The following is a 24,918-nucleotide window of genomic DNA, read 5'->3' as shown; positions in this document are numbered from 1 at the left end:
TTCATTTACTTTGTGACATTCCACCACTACATTTTTATAATTATTAAACGTATTACATATTTTCTTTTGCTGAAAAACATGTCTTCAAGGAGGGAACAACACCCAAAACCAGTGGCCACATTGAGACACAAAACAGCTGCTCGTCATCTTAACTGCTGTTAACAAGGGAGGGGATTCACAGTGGGCAGCAAACAATAGAAAATTAAAATTCCTCCTGTTTTGAAATCAACACACACACACACACACACACACACACACACACACACGTCGGAGGTCTCATTTTTATGTACACACACACACGTCGGAGGTCTCGTTTTTATGTACACACACACACACACACACACACACACACACACACACGTCGGAGGTCTCATTTTTATGTACACACACACACGTCGGAGGTCTCGTTTTTATGTACACACACACACACACACACACACACGTCGGAGGTCTCGTTTTTATGTGCTCGTGGTAAGGAGGAATGAAAGGACATGTCTCCTTCACCTTGCACATGGACACTGGCCAGAATGATATTCATGAGTTCCTGTATTACACTGCTGTAGCCTTCCCCTCAATCCCATCATGGGCACTGACATCCCTCATATAAATAATCTGTTCATTTGTGAGGGGACAGAGGTGCACAACAACTGGCTGATGTCACCGCTCCTTGTTTCCTGTAGGCTGAAATAAGCAGAAGATAAAGAAAAAAACACAGTACCATCATCATCACCACGGGCGTCATCCCAGCCGAGGACCCTCTTCTCTAACTGCGGCCGAGAAAGATACTGTGATTGACGACATGTCTTCTTCACAGGGTGGCAGAGAGTTGAAGGGCAGGTCATCTGTCACCGCTGACAGGAAACGCACTGGGTGGAGATTAATGGTGAGGCTCAGGCTTCTCTCCAGACCTGGAGATGATAATCCCAAACTGGAAATAAATCAAACAATCTCTGGTAAACAAGAACACAGCAATTCGTCTAACAGGCCCCCGAGGAAACATGGCGTGTCATATTGCTCATATTACTGACTTCTAGTTTGCAGATGATGATGATGATTTGAACTAATTTATATCATGAAGATGTCAAGATGCATTCATTGCCAGGGAGAGGGGGCAACCATTTCCTGTAACTGCCATTACATTAGATATTTAAATGACCAATTTGAGAGTCAGAAGATTAATTAAGAAAAGAAAAGAACGTGATATAAAAATCATTCTTTGTAAAAATGGCAAAATTCCCATCGCATGTCAACATGATGTTGGAAAGAACAACTTTACTTTGTAGGACTGCGTTGCTTGCCTCCTTCGGTTAAGGGCACGATGTCCTAAAAATAAGCGGTTACAAATAGACAAGGGGTGTTGCTGGATCTTAACATACCAAGGCTTGGATGACTAAAATTCCTGTAATCCCAAATAAATCACTAGTCCCCAATCAATCATCAGACATTCATTTCAGACAAAAACAGGACGCAGCAGTAGCTCCATCTCGGTGATTAAACACCATATAATTAGAACTGTTGACAATATACACCCTTCGGTGTCCTCAATGCAGCAAAAACAAAGACACATTGAGTTTGTAAATTAATGCTTTCTGCAGAACACTACACTGGACTATAGCTGATGAACTTTGCTTTACCAAACTATTCCTGTACCATCTGTCAGAAGTGATAACACCTAGTAGCATCTGTGCTCCTCCGCTCTGCACCATTAGCAGGTTATAAAGCTGGGCCTCTCCTGTGCTTTCCATTCTTAAATAGAGCTCTTCATCATCACCTCAACCACGGCACAGATGATACTGTTTATAACCCCCCTTCAACATTCGTTTCCAGGAGGAGATGATATGTCTCCCCAAAACAATAAGGTCTGTCGAATCCTTGAAGTGTGTGTTGAAATCCTTAAAGCCATGAGATGTATTGTTGAGCATACAGTATAATGGTATCATCGTAAAAATCCCTGCAGCTTGTATTCATATAACTGTTAACAGTAGCAAGCTCTCTATTAAGTAAAATGCCCCCCCCACTGCTGCTGTAATACAGTATGCACAGAAGGCTAACTGCATTGACCCGAGCTTTAAGAGCTGGCTTTTTAAAAAGGTCGAAAGCCAGTCGCGCTGTGCGGCTGATTTTAGCCTGTTGCGTGGAGACTGCAATCCAGGTGATGCATCAGCCAATGGCAGGAAGCCAGAGGCAGACACGGGCATCAAGGTTGGTGTGGCTGATGGATGGAAGTGTAGCACCAGCACTTGCCAAGCCATTCCCACGGCCATAAATTACATGTTTACTGCCGGCTGTGGCTCTCTGCGCTCGCCAACATTTCTACTGATGTCAGCAGCACATTATCATATCTAATCAGCACCCAGCAACCCGTGTTGAATGGGTGGAGGATTGAAGTGACCATCGTTCCATCTCTGTAAACATGATTTACATCACAAACATGAATATATCGTTATTTATAGACCCCTTTATGAAGTAGAGTTCAAACTCTGAAAGCTTTGGCGGTTTGTTTTTCGATAGCATTTTTATTTAATGTAATCCTTTTACGATGACATACGTGTTCTGCAACCCTTCGTCAGAAGTTTTATGGCAGCAAATGTAACTCCTGTTAAAGCATCTACAGTAGAAAATAAGTTCATCACATGGAAGGCATGCACAGTGGAAGTGCATGATGTTGACTGAAGCTAATTACTCGGATTGTAACAAGCATGGCGTACAACCAGGAATATTTACAGTTGTGACCATCCTCGAAATTAATGAACAATTCCGAATGAGACAAGATACAGTTTTCCACACACATCCAGCATACACACAACAGATATTATAAATCTATCTCTTCTGATGGAGAGAAACCCCAAACACTGAGTTACACTGTATTGCAGGTTTGTGTTATGAAAAGAACTTACAGTTAAAAAATAGAAAACCCAATATATATTTTCTCCATTGATGATTATGCAGTAAATTTAGGGGAATCAACGCTGTGATACAGCAAAAAACTGGCCATGTAATCCTCAGCAATTTAAAGATATTCTCCTGTAACAACTTCCCCACAGACTACATTAAAAAAATGTATCAAACCTTGTACAAAAGAAATAAATCAATGATGGTAATAAAAATAAGAGTACAATGTAAATATATATTCATATTTATAATTTTCTAACTGTATTTACAAGAAGATAATTAATGATGCAGAGGACCACAGTGCTGCATGTCCCTTGGTAGTATATTCTCTGGATTTGGTCTGAAAAGCAGAATATTGTCCTCTACTACTGATGAAACAACCATTGAGGGGAGAAAGAAACAACAAAACGAACAAAATCGAAATCATATTCAGTCCTTTCGATTCACCTGACCCGTCGAATGCCCAAAGTGGAGAGAAGAGTGTGAGTCTTATCTTTTTTTTTTTCTGGCACTGTGACAAACTGCCTGTCCCGTTAATACGAAGTGCCCCATAAACATCGTCACCACCAAGACCCGGAAAACGGCTGCACTCCTCAGTCCGTGTGATCCAACAAGTTCTACTAGGCGTCTCTCTCCGAGCTCCTTTCTCACAGAGCACTGCGTGTTTTTTTAGCTTCCTCTCTGGAAATGTGGGGAAGAGTCCAACCCCATGAGGCAGGGGGCGGAGGAAATGTCAATGTTTGTCTGAATGGAGGTTTGAGGTATCAGCGTTTCTTAATGGCTGCCCCGTTCGGGTGGGGAGGGAACTTTGGCAGACAGGGCTCCTCAGCACCGGCATCGTGGGAGAAGACAGAATCCTCGCCCGAGGAGCAGGTGGAGCTGCGGGTGTCCGGGTAGCTGGGGGAATATTGGTCCAGAGGCGGAGACAGCTCCAGATACTCCTGTAGACAACAAATAAATCAGCATTTTACGTACAAAACATTTCTGCTTCTTCCATGTTTGATGAGGAGAGGAGGACTGACCTGGTTGGCGGTCATGGCCAAGCAGCGATCCAGGTCCTCCACCAGCTGTTTGAATGTTGGTCTGTGAGAGGGCACGGCATTCCAGCAATCCCTCATCATCATATACCTGCAGAGATCAAGAGATTCAATATTGAGTGGTCAAGATGAGATTGCCCTTAAGTGTACAAAAAAATACATGTTTTCATCATAAGGTACACTTCAACTATGAGGGACAGAATGGGGGGAAAGAATCCAGGAAATCACATTTAGGATTTTTAATGAATTCATTGGCAAATTCCTCTGTAAAATAAGTATTTGGTCACCTACAAACAAACAAGATGTCTGGCTCTCACAGACCTGTAACTTCTTCTTTAAGAGCCTCCTCTGTCCTCCACTCGTTAACGGTATTAATGGCACCTGTTTGAACTCGTTATCAGTATAAAAGACACCTGTCCACAACCTCAAACAGTCACACTCCAAACTCCACTATGGCCAAGACCAAAGAGCTGTCAAAGGACACCATAAACAAAATTGTAGACCTGCACCAGGCTGGGAAGACTGAATCTGCAATAGGTAAGCAGCTTGGTGTGAAGAAATCAACTATGGGAGCAATTATTAGAAAATGGAAGACATACAAGACCACTGATAATCTCCCTCGATCTGGGGCTCCACGCAAGATCTCACCCCGTGGGGTCAAAATGATAACAAGAACGGGGAGCAAAAATCCCAGAACCACACGGGGGGACCTAGTCAATGACCTGCAGAGAGCTGGGACCAAAGTAACAAAGGCTACCATCAGTGACACACTACGCCGCCAGGGACTCACATCCTGCAGTGCCAGACGTGTCCCCCTGCTTAAGCCAGTACATGTCCAGGCCCGTGACAAACTCCTTCCATCAGCAAGGGCATTGAAGATGAACGGAGGCTGGGTCTTTCAGCATGACAATGATCCCAAACACACCGCCCGGGCAACGAAGGAGTGGCTTCGTAAGAAGCATTTCAAGGTCTTGGAGTGGCCTAGCCAGTCTCCAGATCTCAACCCCAAAGAAAATCTTTGGAGGGAGTTGAAAGTCTGTGTTGCCCAGCGACAGCCCCAAAACATCACTGCTCTAGAGGAGATCTGCATGGAGGAATGGGCCAAAATACCAGCAACAGTGTGTGAAAACCTTGTGAAGACTTACAGAAAACGTTTGACGTTGACGTTTGACGTGATGTTCTGGATTTTTTTTTCTCATTTTGTCTCTCATAGTTGAGGTATACCTAGGATGAAAATTACAGGCCTCTCATCTTTTTAAGTGGGAGAACTTGCACAATTGGTGGCTGACTAAATACTTTTTTGCCCCACTGTATATAGAATGGAAATAGTGGGTACTCAGCTAAATACATTTTTAAACTCAACAGCAATGTCTATTACCAGAAATCACAGGCCGGTAACTAAAATATATTACACAGACCCTAGTGTGAGCCGTTTCATTTAGAAACTATTTCCTTTCTACAGAACTATACCTACTCACTGCTGGGAAAGATGCATGCATCTACCTATGGAGGAGACCATCTTGTTTGTGACAGCGTGCAATGTAAGATATAGATACCAATCTTCTTGCCAGTAGTGTTTATAAATCTGTTTTAAAATCAATACGCTCCATTTGGTGCTCACTCAACCTGCGAGTGGTTGTCACACAGACAAAGGCAGGATCATTATAACATTGATAAGCTCCTGGATCTTTTCTATAAATAACTAATACAAATGTTGATGCCAACTGAGCATGAGGCAGAGCAGTGACCGGGCTTTAAACCCTTACATTATTGTTTTTCAAGTGACAACAAAAAAAGTCATATACTGTACTTGACTCAATCTCTTGGCATTGACTGGTTACCTTTTCTTTCTTTCAATCAAATCACACATATGAGAAATAACTATAATATTGGTAAAGATAACATCCGGTTCAGAGGCAGTCTGGTTAAAACACACACAAGACCTGGTCATGGCAGAAAATTAAAGTATTTTTTATTTATATCTATCTGGTAGAGACCTTAGGTTCGACAGAGACTTTTACCTGGTTAAATAAAGGATATATAAAGTCAACCTTATAAAATAAATTGAAAGAGTTTGAGGAACAATTCCATTTTGGTGTGTAGTGTTTACTTACATTTCATGAGTGCATGTTGAGGGCTGGTCCATACGGTGGCCATCCTTCAGCAGCTTGAACAGCTCCTCCACTGGGACCCCGGGGTATGGAGAGCCCCCCAGAGTGAAGATCTCCCAAAGCAGCACCCCAAATGACCAGCTGCAGACAGAAACAGACAGGAGCGTTTACATTTTCTGCCCGACTAAATGTTGTCCTCACACTTAAAATGGCTGGATTGGAAAAGTATAGATTTGTGATACTCACACATCACTCTGGTTTGTGTATATTCTGTCAAACAGAGCCTCGGGAGCCATCCACTTGACTGGTAAACGACCCTGTGGAAAGATATGCTTGTTATCGCTGTGTACAGAATTTCGTTTTTCTTTTCATGTGTTAAGCTAATAATAGGAATACTCACATTGGTGGTCTTCTTATAGTAATCAATGTGGTGGATATCTCTTGCCAGGCCGAAGTCAGCTATTTTCATCACGCTATCCTCCGTTACCAAAACATTGCGAGCTGCAAGATCTCTGTGGATACACTGCACAAATAATAGATATTACTAAAACTGAAGCAATACATCAGTCAAATACAGAGCTTGATAATCTGCATAGAATGTTTATTATAGTAAAAAAAATGTGAACTGTTAAACATGGTTTTCTTTCTTTTAATTGTTTTGTGTGTTTTTGTATTTCTTCTCACTATGACCATATTACAATGTATTGTGTTTTTATCTGTTTGATCCTGTAAAGCACTTTGAATTGCATCACTGTATGAATTGTGCTATACAAATAAATGGCCTTGCCTAATGCAGGTTTTCCTTACTCAATCTGCAAATCTAACAGAACAGTTAAGAATGGTTTGTTGAACTTTGTATTTACCTTTTTAGAGGAAAGATACTCCATGCCTCGGGCCACTTGGTAGGCACAGGACACCAGGTCTTTGATGGCCATGTTCTCCACAGGGACCTGGTCTGGGTTGTAGCAGTACTCCATGCCTGGCGGGCGCCGAGCTCGCAAGTACTCCCGCAGGTTGCCCTTGGACGCATACTCTACTATCACGTACAGAGGACCTGCAAACAATTGGAAGGAATGTATTTATTATTATAAATAGAGGCCAAGTTATAATTATGTTGGTTTGTCATTAGACAGCATAAGACACATGACATGTTTTAGTGTCTCAGATATGAGGGCAGATATTAGAAACATTGAGTAAAATATAAGTGTGTTTATTGTGAAAGTAGAGGTTATTGCAGCACCCAAAATAATCATAAAGGCAACTAAATAATTGTTCTGATGGATGAAGGATTATTTACAGAAACAATTTGCACATCAAATACTTAAAAAAGGTACTAGAACTATAGGCAAGTAAATGAACATACCTGCAGTTTTAAAATAGATATTAAATTAAAAAGAATTGGTTGGTAACAGTTTCTAAATAAAGTAGAGTGAACAAAGAGCTTGGTGTTTCAGTTTGAAAGCACCAGAGCGGTGTGCACTGCGGGATTATTAAAAGTACGTTTCCTTTAGTTCTTTGTCAGGTATGCTTCGAGGGAATTGGCAGCAGCGTTGGTCGATTCAAACTGTGAGCTCGGAAGCTGGTGTCAGGAGAGTTTACTCATGCAGGTCTACACCTCTCAGAGTAAGGGTCATGATAGTCTACGGGGAAACGGTGTGTGTGTGTGTGTGTGTGTGTGTGTGTGTGTGTGTGTGTGTGTGTGTGTGTGTGTGTGTGTGTGTGTGTGTGTGTGTGTGTGTGTGTGTGTGTGTGTGTGTGTGTGTGTGTGTGTGGCATGTCAGTGGCAGACCCCTGACTGTCTGGCCCTACCATCCTGAGTGCAGGCTCCCAGCAGATTAATGATGTTCTTGTGTTTCCCAATGATCTTCATCATCTCCATCTCTGAAATCAGGTCCGACAGGTCTTTCTCTGTGGCGTCAGCTGGAGGGGAAGAGAAATTAATCATATTAGGGCAATTAGTCAACGTGCTGTTGCTGAAAAGGCCCCAAAAGGCCTCATAATAATCACTGTGCAAAGAAAATACAACTACATTGCAGATCTTGCAGAGTTTGGCTGACTGTTTTAGAGAATGCTCCCTGAGGAAAGGCACTTAGAGTAGGAGACAATAAATGCTACTTTCCCTACATCGTCACTCCTCCGCAGTTTAATGAACACTGTTTTATATGGGATGTCAAGGGCTCTCATAAATGTTTACTCTCCTCTGCTCATTTACGCAGTGGCTCCAATCCAGTGCAGATGTCTCCCAGTATCTCTTCATCAAGTTTCGGTGTTTTATTTTCCCTGGAGCATGGGCTTTAGGCTTCTGCCAAGATCTATTGCTATAAACCGAATATCTTTCTAAACTTATTATTTCTGCAGATCTGTTTTTTTTTTTTAGTAACTGTACATCCAAGCCTTCTGTAAACCCACGTGATCGAAAACTTTAAAGAAGAACACCAAACTTACATTTCAACATTTTGACCGCAACCTTGGTCTGACGGTTTGGCTTTTCTTTGTCCAGACCGAGCGCCTCGCCCATCACCACCTGACCGAAGCAGCCTTCACCCAGAGGCTTCCCAAGAACAAGTCTGAGGGGGGGGGAGAAAGACACAGCGATAGTCAATGGAATATAACTATGAATCTGTAGAATGTGTGTGTTAAGTTTTAATCTTTAAGAGGTTTCGTTCAAGACCGCAAAAAGGTACCTTAACATTAGTTAAGGTAGAGAAACTCTCACTTCATTTGAGCTGCTGGTTCCTTTTCAAGCATACTAACTATTTTAACTGGATACTTTACTTTCTGAAGGAAAAACAAACTTCAAGGTAGTGTGCATACCTATCCCGCAGAAGCTCCCAGCGAGGATCCTGGGGCAGCTCGTACTCTGACACTCCGGGCAGCATGGGAGATCCACAGGAGGAGAGGCGGGAGGGACGAACCAGCATCACTCCAGAGTGGATGGAGGAGCTCGAGTCCACAGACACCTGCGGAAAAGATACTAAAATTACTTCTCTCGTAGTGGAACAGACACCAGTGGCAAGATCTTATATAGTTCACAGCAGGGCAGTAAAGAAAAATTAAACTGGCATGGGACAATCTAAACATTTTATATCCCTGATATTTAAATTATCATTACTACCCTTAAAATATGCTTAAAACTCTTAAAATGACTCCAAACAACTTTAATAAGGTTATAAACATCATAGGGTCCCTATGCATAAGTAAAGAATAATAATATAAATAATAATAGCAAAATCATGTTTGTCTATTCTTTCTTACATACTTATTCCTTTCAATATAAAACAAGGCTTCTCAAACCATGATAGAGATTCAGACAGTTTGTTAAGTAACTCGTGTGAGGGATCTTATTTCTACTGAGTAGTTTATATCATTTCTATGTAGGACCATGGAACAACCACACAAACCACTTAGGTGCACTACACCAACGGAGAAGAATACTCCTCGAATACTTACCTGATGTACACGACCTCGAAGAGCTACAATGAACCTGGAAGCTCTTTAAATGCATGCTTTTAGTTATTTGTTAGTATAAAACAGAAACTCTGTAAATATACAGATTAGCTGAAATACATTTTAAAAGGTCCCCTATTATGCTGTTTTACATCAATATATTATAGGTCTCAGATATATACAAAACATGTCTCTGAAGTGTTTGGCTTGAAATATCAAACAGATCATTGCAGCATCCCATAATCCCCTCTGTTTCAAAAGTGCTGATTCTCTGTCTGGTACTTTAGATAAAAATAAGGAGCCCCTCCCCACGCCCCTCTGAGAGATATTTGGTTAAAAAGAACACAATGGTCCTCTAGGAGGAGATTCAGGTGATAAGGTGGGGGGGGGGGGGTTACCTTGGTTGGCGATTGGCTAATGGTTACACAAGCCAAACAAATGGTTATGAGATCATAAAGTGGCCAAAATCTGATCAGCTCATTTTCAGACAGGTTTTTATATGAATGGATCAGGACAAAAAGTGAGAAAATCTTTTTTCCTGAAACTTTCAGAATCTCTTTACACAAAGGGGACACATGTTTATGTATAACATTCATGAAAAATTGTACTTTGCATAATAGATGACCTTTAAAGCTTTTAATCTCCAAATAAATTGAGCAACTGGGATGTAGTGAGAGAAAGAGAAGAAGAAAAGGTGTAAATGTTCCAAACCCCCTATCTACTTTCTGTTACCTGTCTGCGCAGCGGGATGCTTTTGGCCAGCTTGTGGACGGCCAGCTGACTGTTGAAGTCGCTCTTCTTTGAGGAGGTGCGGATCTTGACAATGATCGCGATGGCAATCATGACAGCGATGAAGAAGAAGCCCACACAGTAGATGACCACCTCCAGGTAGGTATGGTTTGCTGCAGGATAGTGCGGGACAGCTAGAAGGGGGAGCGCAGGGAGCAGGGAGGGGGTCAGCGGTCATCCTTGAAATCACACTACGAAAGAAGTAGGGCTGGGCAATATATTCATATTATATCGATAATGTTATATGAGATTAGATAACATTTAAGTGTATTTTCCCTGTTTTAATAGCTGCATTAGAGGAAATTAGTGGAGTTTTCTGATTTATTATTGGCCACTACATCCACATTAACAATGATTATATATGAACAATTTAAATTGTGTAGATAGTTATTTTAGCAATAAAAGTCAACCCTACAATATCAATTGAGGTAGGTTATCAGAAATATGGTAGTATTTGATTTTCTACATATTGCCCAACCCTAGACAGAATGTCTAACTTTATAAACCCAATCACACCAAACATACCCATGCTTTCAAGCACACTGCAAATAAATCAAACTGCACACCCAAACAAACACACACACACAAAACCACACAGCACACACTGTCTAAAAACCAGAGCCTTTGACACAGACACCTTAGACAAAAAAATGGTCATTTGAAAATGATCACTTCTTTAAAGCATGAGGCTTCAAACTACACTTTGAAGACAATATATAAAGAGGTCATTGAGATAAATGAGAAACAGTTGGGACAAACAAAGATGACTAACAGTCTTTGTTACACCAGCTAACCAATTATTTCATTCAGACTGACATTTCTTTCAAAAATAAAAGTGTAACAGTGTGCAAAGGATCTGACTTTTAAACAGCATATCAACACTTCAAACACAAAGTTTAAAAACATAATGTCTACATAAGAATTAGACTAATCTCATGTCATGTCTACCTGTAGTCTAAAAGCAGCATATTAAAAAAGCACAAGCTTAATACAGTAGTTAACTGTTTATCCAACTAAACTAGTTACATTTAAATGTACAATTCTGACTCGACTTGTAATGCTATTATAATAAGTGGTGTGTTGGGGCTGGTAATAAGACTGTTTTTTAAGAAAAGTGTTCAAAAATGCAACAAATAAATTGCTTATAAAGAAACTGTCCAAATCAGATCTTGTTTTTTCCTCCCATTCAGTGAAAACACCAACGTTTACCATACCAATTTTAGGGGTGTAAAGGATTTCAGTAAAAAAAATAGTTTGGTGGCTTGGGATGTTGCATTCGGATCAAAAGCTAGATATCAAAAAGTTTTGAGTGTGTCTCTTGTTCTACCTACGGTGTTAAATCCTGTTGAGATTAATAATGACTACTCTTCTTTATTTGTGTCAAACAATGTATTTTAAGTCCATACAACTGTTCATTCCAATCTGGCATATCGCTTAACATTTATTTAGAAACATTTATATTACATTTACAAAATAAATAAATGCAATATGTCTTATTAACTTATTTTATTTATTCAATAGCTTTAACGGTTTAGTTTAAATTGTTTAGAACTTGACAAAAACGCAGGGTTGTGTATAAAAAATGTTCATGAAAGAAACAAACGGACGTGCAATCACCGCTAAATGCACTTTAATACAGGGGTAACTCATCTTGCACTTTATGTAGCTTTTTTATCTCCTCCTACACTTTATATGTCGTAGCTGCTACATTGTACTGCCTTGTGGCTTGTATGCTGCTCATGCTCAGTCTGCATATCATGTATTTCTGTTTGCCATGTATATAAATGGTATGTTCATAAATGTTGTATTTGACGGGACTACGGATGGAAATTAGCTCAAAGCTAAAATCCGGCTCATTTATATTTGAAAGCATTATTTTGTTTAAAATGTTCATTAATGTGCACTGTCCCGGTTCAAATAAGTGATTAAATGAAACGTTTTGACTCTTAACTCCTATTGTAGGAAGTATTACCACTTAAAAGTATGACGCTGTGGCACTGTGTTGCCTCCTTTTAGTGCGGGATGATCAACTACAACTAATGTGTGCATGTTGAAAAATGCATCCCAAACCAAGGTTGCCGTACCGACTGAAGTGCACCGTTACACCCCCAACCAACACCAGCAACACAAGTGAGCTGCACTTGTGTGAAGAGGCTGACTGACAAGCAGCTTGATAATTGGACAAATGTCCATTCCAACCCTCAGGAATGAGACACACATCCACTACTGCGGGCCAATTATCAAAGCCAGCCGCTGTGCTCACAGCAGGAAATGACATAAGGCATACATGTCATTTGTAGCACTTGTCAAAGAAAATCAGCTTTACACCAAATTGAGCACAAACACCAGTTAAAAGCAGAACGGTAGAGACAGTTCAAAGTGAAATCTGATCAGAGCTGCCAAACAACCGCTTCACAAAAGTGATGTTCTACCTGGCTGAGACCATCAATTATACTTTAAAATACCACTGGCTGTTTTTCATGGTCGACCAGGTAGAAGACAGCTTTTGGGGTTGTTTGCATTTGCTGATTTCATTAAAGAAACAGTAAAGCATGGCCCATACTCTCCCATCTAGAGAGTTTAGATGGAGCAGGAGCCATACTGAGGACAGAGAAGGTTTTAGTATTTCTTAACTCACACTGGCTTCCTCTTACATTTTTTTTACAGAAATAGAGTCAGGCACTTTTCTGGCCAATGTAAAGGTGGAGAGCCAGGCTGGAGTAGGAAAATGGTAAATAATGGAGATATAGGAGAGGCAGAACCACTGATACCTTCAAAAACGGTCAACCATGCAGAGTGATGAGAGAACCCGATAGAATTGCCCGCCAAGCAGGTGTACTCCCCAGCGTCATCAAAAGACACATTTCTCAGTTGGAGGATTTCCATTTCCTTGTCCGTGGTGTTAAGGCCAGCGGTCTAGAAAATAACAAAGGAAGCAGACCCAACAAGAGGCCCAAGAGAGGAAAGGTAACCATGAGTAAAGGATTCTGAAAGAGAAAGGGGATGGAGGAGCGTTCTCCTCCTCGATCCAACACCATCTGCCCACAAAGTACCACAGAGAGCCCCTGCAGAGGACTCTCCTTTCTGTTAGTGGAGAAGAGCGTTAGGTTGACTCCTGAACTGGGCCACCCCATCACCACATCAAATACCTCAGTCTCGTCTCTACATGCAAGAGATGGGCAACATGGAAAACTCCGCAGCAGAACAGGGCACACTCACACTCACAATCATACAAACTATGTAAGCATCAGATAAAAACAGGAGGTCTGGGGAGCATAGGTAAGCAGAAGGAGGACAGCTGGAAAAAAAAGGAGAGAGAGAGAGAGCCTGTGTGCTGTGTACGGAGGACTTTGAAGGGCAAGGGAGCGAGAGTAATAGAAGAAGATAGCAAGAGAGGCCCTTATTAGGAGGGCACGGCACAGGCATGGGGCAGGAATGGTAACGGGTCCAACATAAACCCAAGCCTAAACACTTTCAACTGTTCTGCTGGGAATTTTCCATAGCGTCATTTACAGTCAGGAGCACTGAGCCAGGAGAGAGGGAGGAGAGACGGAGGGAGGGAGGAGAGAAACAGCTGAGGTTGTCTTGAGTTATACGGCCCTAGTTTATCCAGGTGGTCCACTCTGTCGTCCCTGTGCTGCGCGGTGGTTACCTGTGGGCTCATATCTGGTGACAGTCAGCCAGGCCGACTGATTGGCCTCTCCTATATAATTGGACACTTTACAAATATACTCTCCGCTCTCCTCCTCAGTCACATTGTAGAGGGCCAGCACCTGAGCGTCCGAGCTATTGACCCCAGAATGCTGGAAATAAAAACATGTCATGTACATCACAGAAAATCAAATGACAGTAAAGAATTCAGCAGAAGTCATGTTGGTTTTGTGCAGAGATTCAATAGCAAGATACACTTCATATATTCAGTTCCTAGAGCTTAAGACAAGTTCGATTTAAGACTTTTATGCCACATTTTAGATGCAATACCAACTCAAAGATAACAAATTAAATAAAGCAACCTTGCTAAAAATATATCTGTAACATAAAAATGTTTTCATATACCGTACTTTTCGGACTATAAGCCACGACTTTTTCCCCCATTTTTTTTGTACAGCTAACGGCCACTAGGGAACCTCCTAAATCTATGGATTTTACAGGTAAAATTAACCACCTTTAACTCTATGGGCTCTATAACCGGTCCGCGCCCGCCACCTTTAAGCGGCGGGCTCCAGCAGGAAAAGCTGGAGGCCGGAAAAAAGTGAGACAGGTAGCGCGCCAAAGTAAAAAAGTGGAACCGAGAGACAGAACGAGAGCAAGACAGACGGACAATTTAGCTGCTGCGGCTTATATGCAGGTGCGCTTTATAGTCCAAAAAGTACGGTAATTATCACTCACTCATGTTGCATCTGCTCTGAGCATCACAGAAAACCAACCAATAAGTGTACTGCTGGTTACTCTATCCTGATATGTGTGACGCTAATGCGAGAAGCATGCAGTCAATAGTTAAAAAAAAGATATGTTACCAATCATTTGGTCGTTTTAAAACTAATGACAGAAAAAAGTGTATTATTCATTACTCATCTTAGCATTGTTAAGAGCTTTGGAAGATTGATCCATACTTATTTCCGATTGATGATTTGAATGCCTTTTAAGATTTTTATAAGAATCCCCTTTCACAGGAAGTACTTACGATCTAAGAAAATAAGTGGCATATCAATACAGGGCAATATATAAAGAAGCATTCAAAAGAGTAATTTATACTGGCAGGAGGAGTGATAAGAGAAAGCTCCTACCTTGAGCACACGGACATACGGTAATCCATCAGAACCGACTCTGCTCCCGTTCACCTCGATGTGCTTCAGCCACTGGATGTGAGGCTGAGGGTCGCTGAACACTTTGCACTCAAACTCCACGTCGCTGCCCACCACGGCGGTGCGGTTGGCGGGCAGGCCGGCCTGCAGGATGGGCCTGTGGGGAGAGCGCTCTGAAACACAACACAAAACAAACGAATGTTAGATTAGAAGAAGATTGGCGAGCTTCAATATCAAAGACAAACACGTGCATCACTCCAAAAGTACACACGGCTGACTGATTATCAAACACAGGCCAAACAAAACCAATGCGTTGTTACGGGAAAGGGCCGGGACAGTCCGTCTGTATAATCTAAACTGATACTATGTAAATTATAGACAATCGTTCTGCTACATGGAGAATAAATCAGCTATTTCCTCAGCTATTGAGGAAATAGATGGAAGTTGAGTATCTGATCTGGAGCCGTTACTGAAAAAATGTAAAGTTCCTGAGGCTCCATTTTGATGACTGATAACTCTCCAAAATAAACTCACTAGCCAAGAATCTGGCATTGTGTCAACTGTGCAGGCTTTCCTCACCAAGACCTTCATGGGCACTTAGCAAGCACTCTAGAAAAAACTCTCCCTTCACTGACGCCGTATCTCTGCTCATCAGGGTCTAAACATGGACTGAGGTCGAGCCCAGGGACAGCAGTGACGGAGGAAGTGGGGCCGAGATTTATAGAACCAGTGGTGTAGGAGTGAGGCTCAGGGCAGGTCTGAGGGGAGTCATCACTTCTCTCCTCTACACACATCCATCACTCGTGCACAGGCTTTATTTATTAAAGGGCTGAGAGAGCTACAGTCGAACCCAACACAAGACTTTGACGCTTCGGGGATGAGGATTACAACTGGTTGGTTAATAGGGTATTCTGGTATGAGATATTGGAGGTATTATCCAACATTACTTAAGGAAAAGGATTAGGGACAAATTGATTCATGTAGGAATTGGGGCAACCCTAACCCTTTTTTTCTTTTAAATAAATAAAAGGAATGTATGGTGAATGTCTTGGTGAAACAAAACGTATGGTGAAATAGGCTAACTCCTCCCATTTTCATGTATGCATCAGGCAGCAGTTTATTTTTTGTGTAACTTGAAGTTGTTATTCTTGAAGTAAGTGAGAATTAAGAAATACTAAACACCATTGAGCTAAATCTGTTTATTTGTGCTAGTTTAGCTTGAATACATATTAATATGCAATAATATAACAATTAAGTCGTCCTAAGCACACTTTACTGCTTCTATACCATATTTTTGGACAACATCTTTATTAGCACAAAGCGGACTGGGGATTTCAATCAAAGCGTGACCCCAACAAACCAAATCAATCAATATTGAATCAAAATCAGAAAACATTGAAAGATGAACACCCATACTCTGGATTCTCATCAATATTCAACAGGTGACCAAGCCATGATATAGATTTATTGATCAGGGTTTAATATACAGACAACCTGATTGCAGTTTACACTTACCCACTACGTCGAGCTGGTAGGTGTGATTGATGCTGCCGTACTGGTTCTCCACCACACAGGTGTAGTTTCCCTTATCAGAGGGAACTACCGATTCCATGATGATGGTCCACACATGATCCCGGACCTAACAGTTTGGGAAAAGCAAATGTTAGAGTGACTGGCGTACAAACACAGTACAGATAGGACTACTGCTTAAAGTGACTAAGTATACAAACATACGGGTTATGGTATTAAACAGCACAGGGGATATCCCAGCTATGTACACAGATTAGTTCATTTGTTGGCAGCTACAGATGTGTTAGCTCATAAAAACCTCTCACTGCAGGTCAGATTAGGTCCTGATGGAAATGGTAAAAATAGCACTTAATAGTGTTTAAGAACAATCAGTACTTAGATTCAACTCAAATTGAAGTAACGTAAATGAGGCCAGCAGCTAGCCCACAGAGATGAAGCTAAATTGCAATTCTGCATTTTACATTAAGAACTTAAGAGAACTTGTCAATCAATCAATCAATCAATCAATCAATCAATGTTTATTTATATAGCCCAATATCACAAATGTACATTTGTCTCAGTGGTCTTCACAGTGTGTACAGAATATCAATATGACAATACGACACCCTCTGTCCTTAGACCCTCACATCGTACAAGGAAAAACTTCCAAAGAAAACCCAGTTTAAAGGGAAAAATGGGAGAAACCTCAGGGAGAGCAACAGAGGAGGGATCCCTCTCCCAGGACGGACAGACGTGCAATAGATGCCGTGTGTAAATTGAAAAGATAATACATTTGCAACATAGGTAGTCCAAACTTGTGTTCTCTCCATCTGCTTTTACCCTATATGAATTGTCGTAAATCAAATGTTGTTCTGTTCAAAGCGATGGCTAACAAGGTCAATGATGTGTGATGTGATGATAACAAGATAACACACTACTCCTTCTTCCTGTGACACCAGCCTATGTTACAAACAGCGGGTCTTTGTCCTACCAAACAAAGACCAAAGGAAAATGGGTACATGTTTTATATACATCTGCCCCAACTTGTCTTATTAGCGCCAACTGATGTCTGGCTCTTTTTTCCAAGACATGTTATAGTTTTTCTTCCATAAATCTGCCAAGACCGGCAGTGTGTGATTACCCAACGAACCTCTGAGGCAATGGCAACATCAAACATGAATATACACAAGACCGAGCCATACAGTTTCCCTCATTTAGCTAAAACGTGATGAGGGAGTCCAGCTGCCTGCTGCCAGATGTATTGTGCTTGGCTACATATACATGTGGTCCACATTATTCCCTCCCTCCTGCACGTCTCCATGCAGACGATATAAACAATAGAAGGCTAGGCCATAAAAGCAAGAGTGTGGGAGGGATGAGAGACGTCCCCGGCCGCTGATGCAGACCTTTGCACCTTGACTCAAAACAACAGCAGCCAGATGGTTAAGTTTGCTGCCTGGCTGGGTGGGGACAAGGGGAGCAGGCAGCTGGGAGAAAACTCTTAAATGTGTCCCAGCTGGGGAGGGAGATGGGCTGGAAGCACCAGACAGGGCTGGACTAGTATACACCTTGATAGGAAGAGCAAATGAAGGAAGGAGGGGGATGTTTCTTAGAGAACATGGACATACATCCCACACCCGTGAGGCTGAACACAGATAATCACAGAGAAGTTGATGTAAAGGTACTTAAAGCAACATATAGCCTCCTATGACATTATGACTACGGTTTTACCAAATATATTTTTTTATCAAAAAGGTCATCTGAGGTTTTTAAATAAAGCCCTACAAAAAAAAAAATCCTTAAAAACGAATACATTATTCAAAGTCTCTGGGGCCTCATGATGCCATAGCCAGTAAGTGGTGGTGTAAAACAGATCCGGTTCACATCCATCACCTGCCACACCTCTGCTAAGTAAATCCAGAGATAACAGTAAACTGTGTTATCAACAATTATAGTTTAGCAGTTTACCGTATTAGCAGATGGTTTCGCATTTGAATACAGCTTGCCAGGAAATGGGCAGACGTTGACGAAGTTATGATAGCATACACAAAATATACAATAAGTAGTATATAGAGGCTGTGAAACAACATTTGTATCTTTTGACACTAACCAAATTGTTAAAAGCCATACGTTTTGATACCATATTCCAATACATAAGGATTAAATCTCATGAACGTTAGTGAGCTAATAAACATGGAGCTTGTCTGTACAATAAGACAACAAAAAAAAATTCTGTAAGGTACTGCACATTGTCGTAATTTTGTTTGTATTCAAATGAAATGTATACAATTGGTGTCAAAAAAGGGTATCATTCAGGGATCAGACACAGGGACCAGATATAACTGAACAATACCCAGCCCTCATATTGGTAGATTTACTGCTGCATGGATGAAATTACAGAAATGTCCTGATACCCAGAATGAGGACAGACAATGTTATGGGTGGTTAGGATTGCCCACCTGGAGGTATTATAGCTCTGGCACGACTTCCCTTTTTGTGGCTTTAGGTTTCATCTTGCATTGTTTCTCAGGTAAAATGTGACACTTGCCTCCGCTTTTCACTTGCAGGAAGTGTTTCTTACTCCAGGGGAGGGGGCGGTGGTGATCTAATGTAGAGATGAGATCACTGACACATCTCCCCTCGTAGTGAACGGGCTTGGAGTTATTCAATAAGAAATGCTAAGGAGGGTGTAGTGTCACTAAAAATAAACTGAACGGAAAACATTTCTATGAGGAAATGAACTGCGTTCTCCCTGCTTACACGCGGTTTGATTGGCTAGCGCTTCTACTGTCAGATTTGCATAAACGTGATTTGATTGGCTGACGCTTCCAGCTCAGCTTCAAAAGTTGAACATTGCTCAACTTTTGAATCCTGGAAATCCTGGAAATCTTCGCTTCGCTCCCCCACAATGCAGTTCGGCGAAAAGCGAGGCAAAGTGACGTCATCCCCATTCAAAGTCAATGGGCAGAGAAGCGTTGGAAGCGGTGGAAGATTCGTCTAAAGCTGCTGTGTGGACGTACCGTAAGCATACCGTTAGTTTCTGTGGACCTGTCTGCCCGTTTTGTGAGTGCACTGCACGCGTGCGCACTTGTGTGGCATTGTTTGGGATTACCTAATTAAAATAGCGTCCCCCCAGTAAAAAAAATCCCCACTACACCACTGGTGATATCCAAGCAACAGAGCTTCATTTAGCATGAAAGAATGATTGCACTGTATATATAAAATAATATATACTTATAATAATAAGTAATATTAACTTTATTTAATACAACATTTACGGTACAAGATTTAATCATACAGCCCAAGTAGTATGATAATGAATTACAGCAAACATATGCAATATATCCATTATTACAGCTCCGTGGGATGGCAGTAAGACGATATGGGTCCGTTCTTATTGTGCATCCATGGGTAAAGATAAACGCAACTCACATTGGTTTCTCAAACAGCATCTCTGTAAACTACGTGTATTCACTGAATTTCACTCTCTGCCTTTAACGGCTCGTTGTAGCTCCAATAGCTCCAGCCCCCACTCTCCCTGTGAGCACAGTGTGCTCTGATTGGTCGGGACACGTAACATGAACGTGCCGGGCGGCGCGGTCCCGTGGGTTAGATGCGCGTTCATAATGCAGAAATAACTCTCAGAATAACGTTATTAGCACATTATTACAACTTGAGGAACGAATGTTTTTAATAAGGGCTATACAAGTGTTCATACTGGGTAGTTTATTTAGTTTAAAAGAAATTATCCAACGATTTACAGACCACTCTTTCCCCATGTAAGTCAATGGGAAAAAGTGTTTCTGGGCCTGGCAACCAAACGGAAGTGTAGTACCGCCGTTTGGCCAGCACGAATATTTTCATCTAAATCCGGCGCACTTCCTGGGGGCTTGGGTGCAAGCAGGCCGATGGTTTAGCCGTACACCGTCTAGGTGTTGCTAAGCTTCCTGTACTGAATATCATAGCCTATTGCCTTAATCAATATCTAGTCAACTCTAAAATACCACATATATGCATTGGCATGATAATATTATTGTGACAAGTGGGGTATTCACCTGGTGTTTCCAGAAATTAGACGTAGATGCAGCCAAAATCGACGAAGGGCACTTTCGAGGGTCATTTTTCCATACATCTGCAGGCAGTCTGTAAGGGCAATCCGACAACCCACACAGCTCTAGTTTACGCTGGTAACGACCTAAAGCACACCCCTCAAGTCCAGAGATGTAATCCGAAGACATGCAGCGATTTCTTCGGTCGTTAATTCAGAAAAAAAACCTAGTGCGCTCTGCCTGGCTACGTTAGCTAGCTGTTTATATTTGCACTTCCAGGATATTTGCACCTCCAGGAAAATGGCGTATTTATATATATATAGATATATATATATTAGGGCTGTCAAACGATTAAAATGTTTAATCAGATTAATCACAGCTTAAAAATTAATTAATCATGATTAATCACCATTCAAACTATGTCCAAAATATGCCATTTATTTATGTATATTGTTGTGGGAATGGAAAGATAAATGAAAGATGGCGGATATATCCATTTAACATACAGTATCTATGTTTATTATAAAACATTTCTGCGTGTCAAAATGAAAGACAACCCACACACCTATCAATCATCAAACCGTGGGGTCTTAATTCATTACGTGTTGATTTCTATCAACGGGGGAGTACTTCAGGAAAGTCGACAGAGGGGTGGGGGGGGGGGCTAGTGGAGTACTTCGTGACCACAGAGTGTGAATGTTGTGATCAGCTGTTTTAGCGCAGTTCTCCAGTGAAGGGGGGAGTCTCCCTCCGCAGCCGGTTGGCGTAGTTTTGGCACAATTCCGTTGTACAGACCGACGTTAACAGCAGCCCTGTCTGTGCACACGGAGACCGACTCTGTCGTCCGGTGATCTAACCGCCTTCTGGAAAAGCTTCACAAGTACGTGACGTCGGTACACAAATGCACTTTGTGACACAAGTGACGGTACGCATTTCAGATTACGCACATAAACTGCGTACCAGTTATGTGCACCCCTGTACCAGAGCCATATTATTACTATTATATGGCTCTGCCCTGTAGGCCTACTACAGCAAAAGTATTCTCCGTCGGGACTTCCTGCAACAACACCACGCCGTTATCAAAGATGTTCTATTGAGAAGACGATCACTTCGTGACAAAAGTTTTCAAAACCGTGGCTACTGAAATCAATCTTACCAACTGCTGTCTGTGCAATTTACTCCGCGCGAGTTGGCAGACTTTATTTTGCTAACTTTAACATCATTTTTCATGGTGGGGCTAAGCCATTTCTTGGTATGGGTGTAGCCTACCCCAGCCATACCCTGGCGCTGCCACTGTATGGGGCGGGCCATTCTGCACATGCGTTAAATGCATTAAATATTTTAACGCAATTAATTAATTAATTAATTAATTAATTACCGCCGTTAACGCGATAATTTTGACAGCACTAATATATATATGGCGCGTGTTGCATTGTGGGTAGCTCGTGACTTCACTGTGTGTGAAAGAATGTAGAGATGAGATCACTGACACATCTCCCCTCGTAGTGAACGGGCTTGGAGTTATTCAATAAGAAATGCTAAGGAGGGTGTAGTGTCACTAAAAATAAACTGAACGGAAAACGTTTCTAAAAATATGTTCTGTTACCTTGAAGCCCCCGATGCGATGGTCTCTCTTGAACTCCCTTCCATTCTTGTACCATTTCAGGGTGGGATTTGGGTTTCCGCTGGCCTGGCACCGAAACTTCACCGTCTTACTGGCTGGGACAGCGTGAAGCTTTTTCTCCATTTTCTCTGGATGAGCCCATTGTGGAGCCATTGCTAAAGAAGACGACACAAAATAAAAATAAATCAGACAAGTAATAAATACTATCTTGTGTTTGTAAGGATGCAAAACATTGTAGGTACCTTAAACCTCAAGCTCCATTTGAATCAGGGCAATAGCTTTATTGTAGGGTTTTCAAAGGCAAATTGGTCCCAGGGGGAGGGGCCACACTACGAGTAAGTATAAGGCCCCGTCCACACGGAGACGAAAAATCACAAAAAGTCGGCTCAAGAAACGAAAATGCTGGAAAACGCAGGAGATGCTGTTGTACATATGCCAGGCATGTAAGTGGCGCTGCACTTCCGCCACAAAATACACCAAAAGCAGCGAATAAGACCGATGACGATTATTATTACTACATTATATTATATTATTATTGTTGTTGATGGTTGTGGTAGAGGAGCTGTAGATTTTGCACTAAAATCTGTATCATGGTCAGTAGAGTCTGGAGCACGAACGCAACCCTGTGATCCGCCATTGTTGTTGGCGAAATGCATCATCAATGACGCGGGGGTGAGGAGAGGTGGGGAGAGGCGGGGCTATGGCGTCATCGTTTTCAGGGAATGATCGTATAGGGCGTACACACGGAGCCTACCCACTTTGGGAGCCGTTATCAAAGTGTATCGGATTTGGGCTCCGTTTCGGCCTTGTGTGGACGAACCGTCTATACCAGGGGTGGGGAACCTCCGGCCCCCGGGCCGTATACGGCCCGCGAGACCATTTGGTACGGCCCTCGAGGTAATTTATAAACACGCGCAAAAAAGAAAAAAATGAAAGAAATCTAGACCGCAAAAAAATTAAACAAGCAAGTGTTTAATTTTTAAGCCCCCCCACTTAAATCATGTCCACATGGATAGGAAACTAAATACATTTGCACACATCTTGTGTCCATATTTTTCTGTTTTGGTGTTCATGCCACAACCGTGCACGTGCATGCATCATCATGGTAAGATATCTGGATTAAGAGGTTGCTTTTTCTTTGCACAGCATGAATGAAAGGCCAAATGAATGGGCTGTGATTTTAGTTTTTTTTTAAGCAGAGGTCAATAATTTGTACGGGCCTCGGAGGATGTTGAAAAATTGAAATGGCCCTTGAGAGGAAAAAGGTTCCCCACCCCTGGTCTATACGATAGAGAACGTTAGCGGATACAACCGATATCGTCTCCGTGTGGACGGGGCCTAAGACCCTGACAAATGAATTGTCCAAGAATGATCTGAAGAACCTCGAATAGAGAAACTGGGCCTTTCAGGGGTGACCAAAATAATGAGATCTCAAATATCACAGACTGAATTACATTTACATTGTAGTGTGGCTGGATGAAATCTGCTAGCAATTGTTTTTTTTTTTATTCCCACCTGACCAATTTCGGGACATAATCCCCACTAACTAACACGGACACATTTTGTTTAATCAACCACCAGACCAGACTCGAACTTTATGCAGTAAAGTAGCTCAGTAATCAGGACTGAAACAATGACAGTCTAAGGGGGAAATTGCTGCATGTGTGTATATAACAATAATTGATAGAGATATATTGTTAGCATAGTTGCCTCATTTTGTTTGAACTTTTAAAACTGTTCCACCTTGTACAATGAGATTTGGCAATAGAGAATTAGTGGAGTGACTATTGCCCATGTGTCTGTGCACTGTTATATTTTCTAGTAAGCTTAACCAAACCTCTGGGGAACCTCTAGGTCAACCGGTGCATCAGTAGTGGATGGGCTCACCCTCAAAAAGAGGATAAGAAGCAATGAGGAATGTCTGGTCTGTCTTTCTTGGCCGGTCCCAGCACAAACCAGACGTGGTTTGGCGGCAGAAAAGGATGGATGTATTATATAATGCATGTTCTTAAATTATAGTCACAGTGAGTATGATTCCTTTCCTTAAAGGGGACCTATCATGCAAAATGCACTTTGTGATGTCTTTTATATATAAATATGTGTCCCCGGTGCGTCGGGGAACTCACGCAGCGTCAGAAAATAAAACCCTCTCTTTTCCTCCGTACCCAAATCTTTTAAAACCAGGGGTACAACGAGCGGATACAGATTTGCTGCCGATCTGACGTCAAATCGGCAGCGGACCCACAGAAAATTGCTATCAGAAACAATGCCTGACGTGTTTTGGACGTAATCTCGTCTTTGTTTACATTAGCAAGCCTCGCTAGCACTCAGAGCTAACCTGTACTGTAGAGCACATGTGTTTAAAAAGCAGGAAATAAAAAATAGTCACCTTGTGATAAACCCGGAAGAGAAAAAGCATTTGAGCTCCATACTATTTCAGAAATAATCCTTGACGTGGTTTAGAACAGGATGGCGTTTTATCACAGCAGAATTTAACTTTATCCCCGGTAGAATTCTGATCAGGCATTAGCTCCGCCTCCTCTTTTTTTTTTTTTTTAAGCTAAGAACCAAAAATTTCTCTAACAGGGCTGCAAAAGAGGGGTATGAGCAGTATGAGGCATGGCTACAATGGGTGAACTGTTTGGTATTTTAAGT

General features: G+C 41.7%; 1 protein-coding gene across 4 annotated transcripts in view; it reads right to left on the bottom strand.

Annotated features, from left to right (window-relative positions):
* Nucleotides 1-2,496: 2,496 nt before the first annotated feature.
* Nucleotides 2,497-24,918, bottom strand: part of LOC117442377 (fibroblast growth factor receptor 1-A-like) — a 37,231-nt gene continuing 14,809 nt past the window's right edge. For 2 of the 4 annotated variants that reach the window (XM_034078379.1, XM_034078380.2), the window contains exons 5-18: nucleotides 22,246-22,418; nucleotides 16,597-16,720; nucleotides 15,064-15,254; nucleotides 13,048-13,192; nucleotides 10,214-10,410; nucleotides 8,855-9,000; nucleotides 8,486-8,607; nucleotides 7,850-7,960; nucleotides 6,904-7,094; nucleotides 6,441-6,563; nucleotides 6,287-6,357; nucleotides 6,044-6,181; nucleotides 3,915-4,020; nucleotides 2,497-3,833 (exon numbers count right to left, since the gene is read on the bottom strand). In XM_034078379.1, the coding sequence (XP_033934270.1) occupies nucleotides 3,657-3,833; nucleotides 3,915-4,020; nucleotides 6,044-6,181; nucleotides 6,287-6,357; nucleotides 6,441-6,563; nucleotides 6,904-7,094; nucleotides 7,850-7,960; nucleotides 8,486-8,607; nucleotides 8,855-9,000; nucleotides 10,214-10,410; nucleotides 13,048-13,192; nucleotides 15,064-15,254; nucleotides 16,597-16,720; nucleotides 22,246-22,418 (2,015 nt within the window). In that variant the 3' untranslated portion in view covers nucleotides 2,497-3,656. Of the gene's footprint in view, nucleotides 3,834-3,914; nucleotides 4,021-6,043; nucleotides 6,182-6,286; nucleotides 6,358-6,440; nucleotides 6,564-6,903; nucleotides 7,095-7,849; nucleotides 7,961-8,485; nucleotides 8,608-8,854; nucleotides 9,001-10,213; nucleotides 10,411-13,047; nucleotides 13,193-13,928; nucleotides 14,080-15,063; nucleotides 15,255-16,596; nucleotides 16,721-22,245; nucleotides 22,419-24,918 lie in introns of all 4 variants that reach the window. The other 2 variants (XM_034078382.1, XM_034078381.1) reach the window with 2 other exon arrangements.

Source organism: Pseudochaenichthys georgianus, unplaced genomic scaffold, assembly GCF_902827115.2.
Source record: "Pseudochaenichthys georgianus unplaced genomic scaffold, fPseGeo1.2 scaffold_420_arrow_ctg1, whole genome shotgun sequence".
Lineage (NCBI taxonomy): Eukaryota > Metazoa > Chordata > Actinopteri > Perciformes > Channichthyidae > Pseudochaenichthys > Pseudochaenichthys georgianus.
Note: the sequence above shows the minus strand (reverse complement) of the source record. Positions and strands in the feature narration are given on the sequence as shown.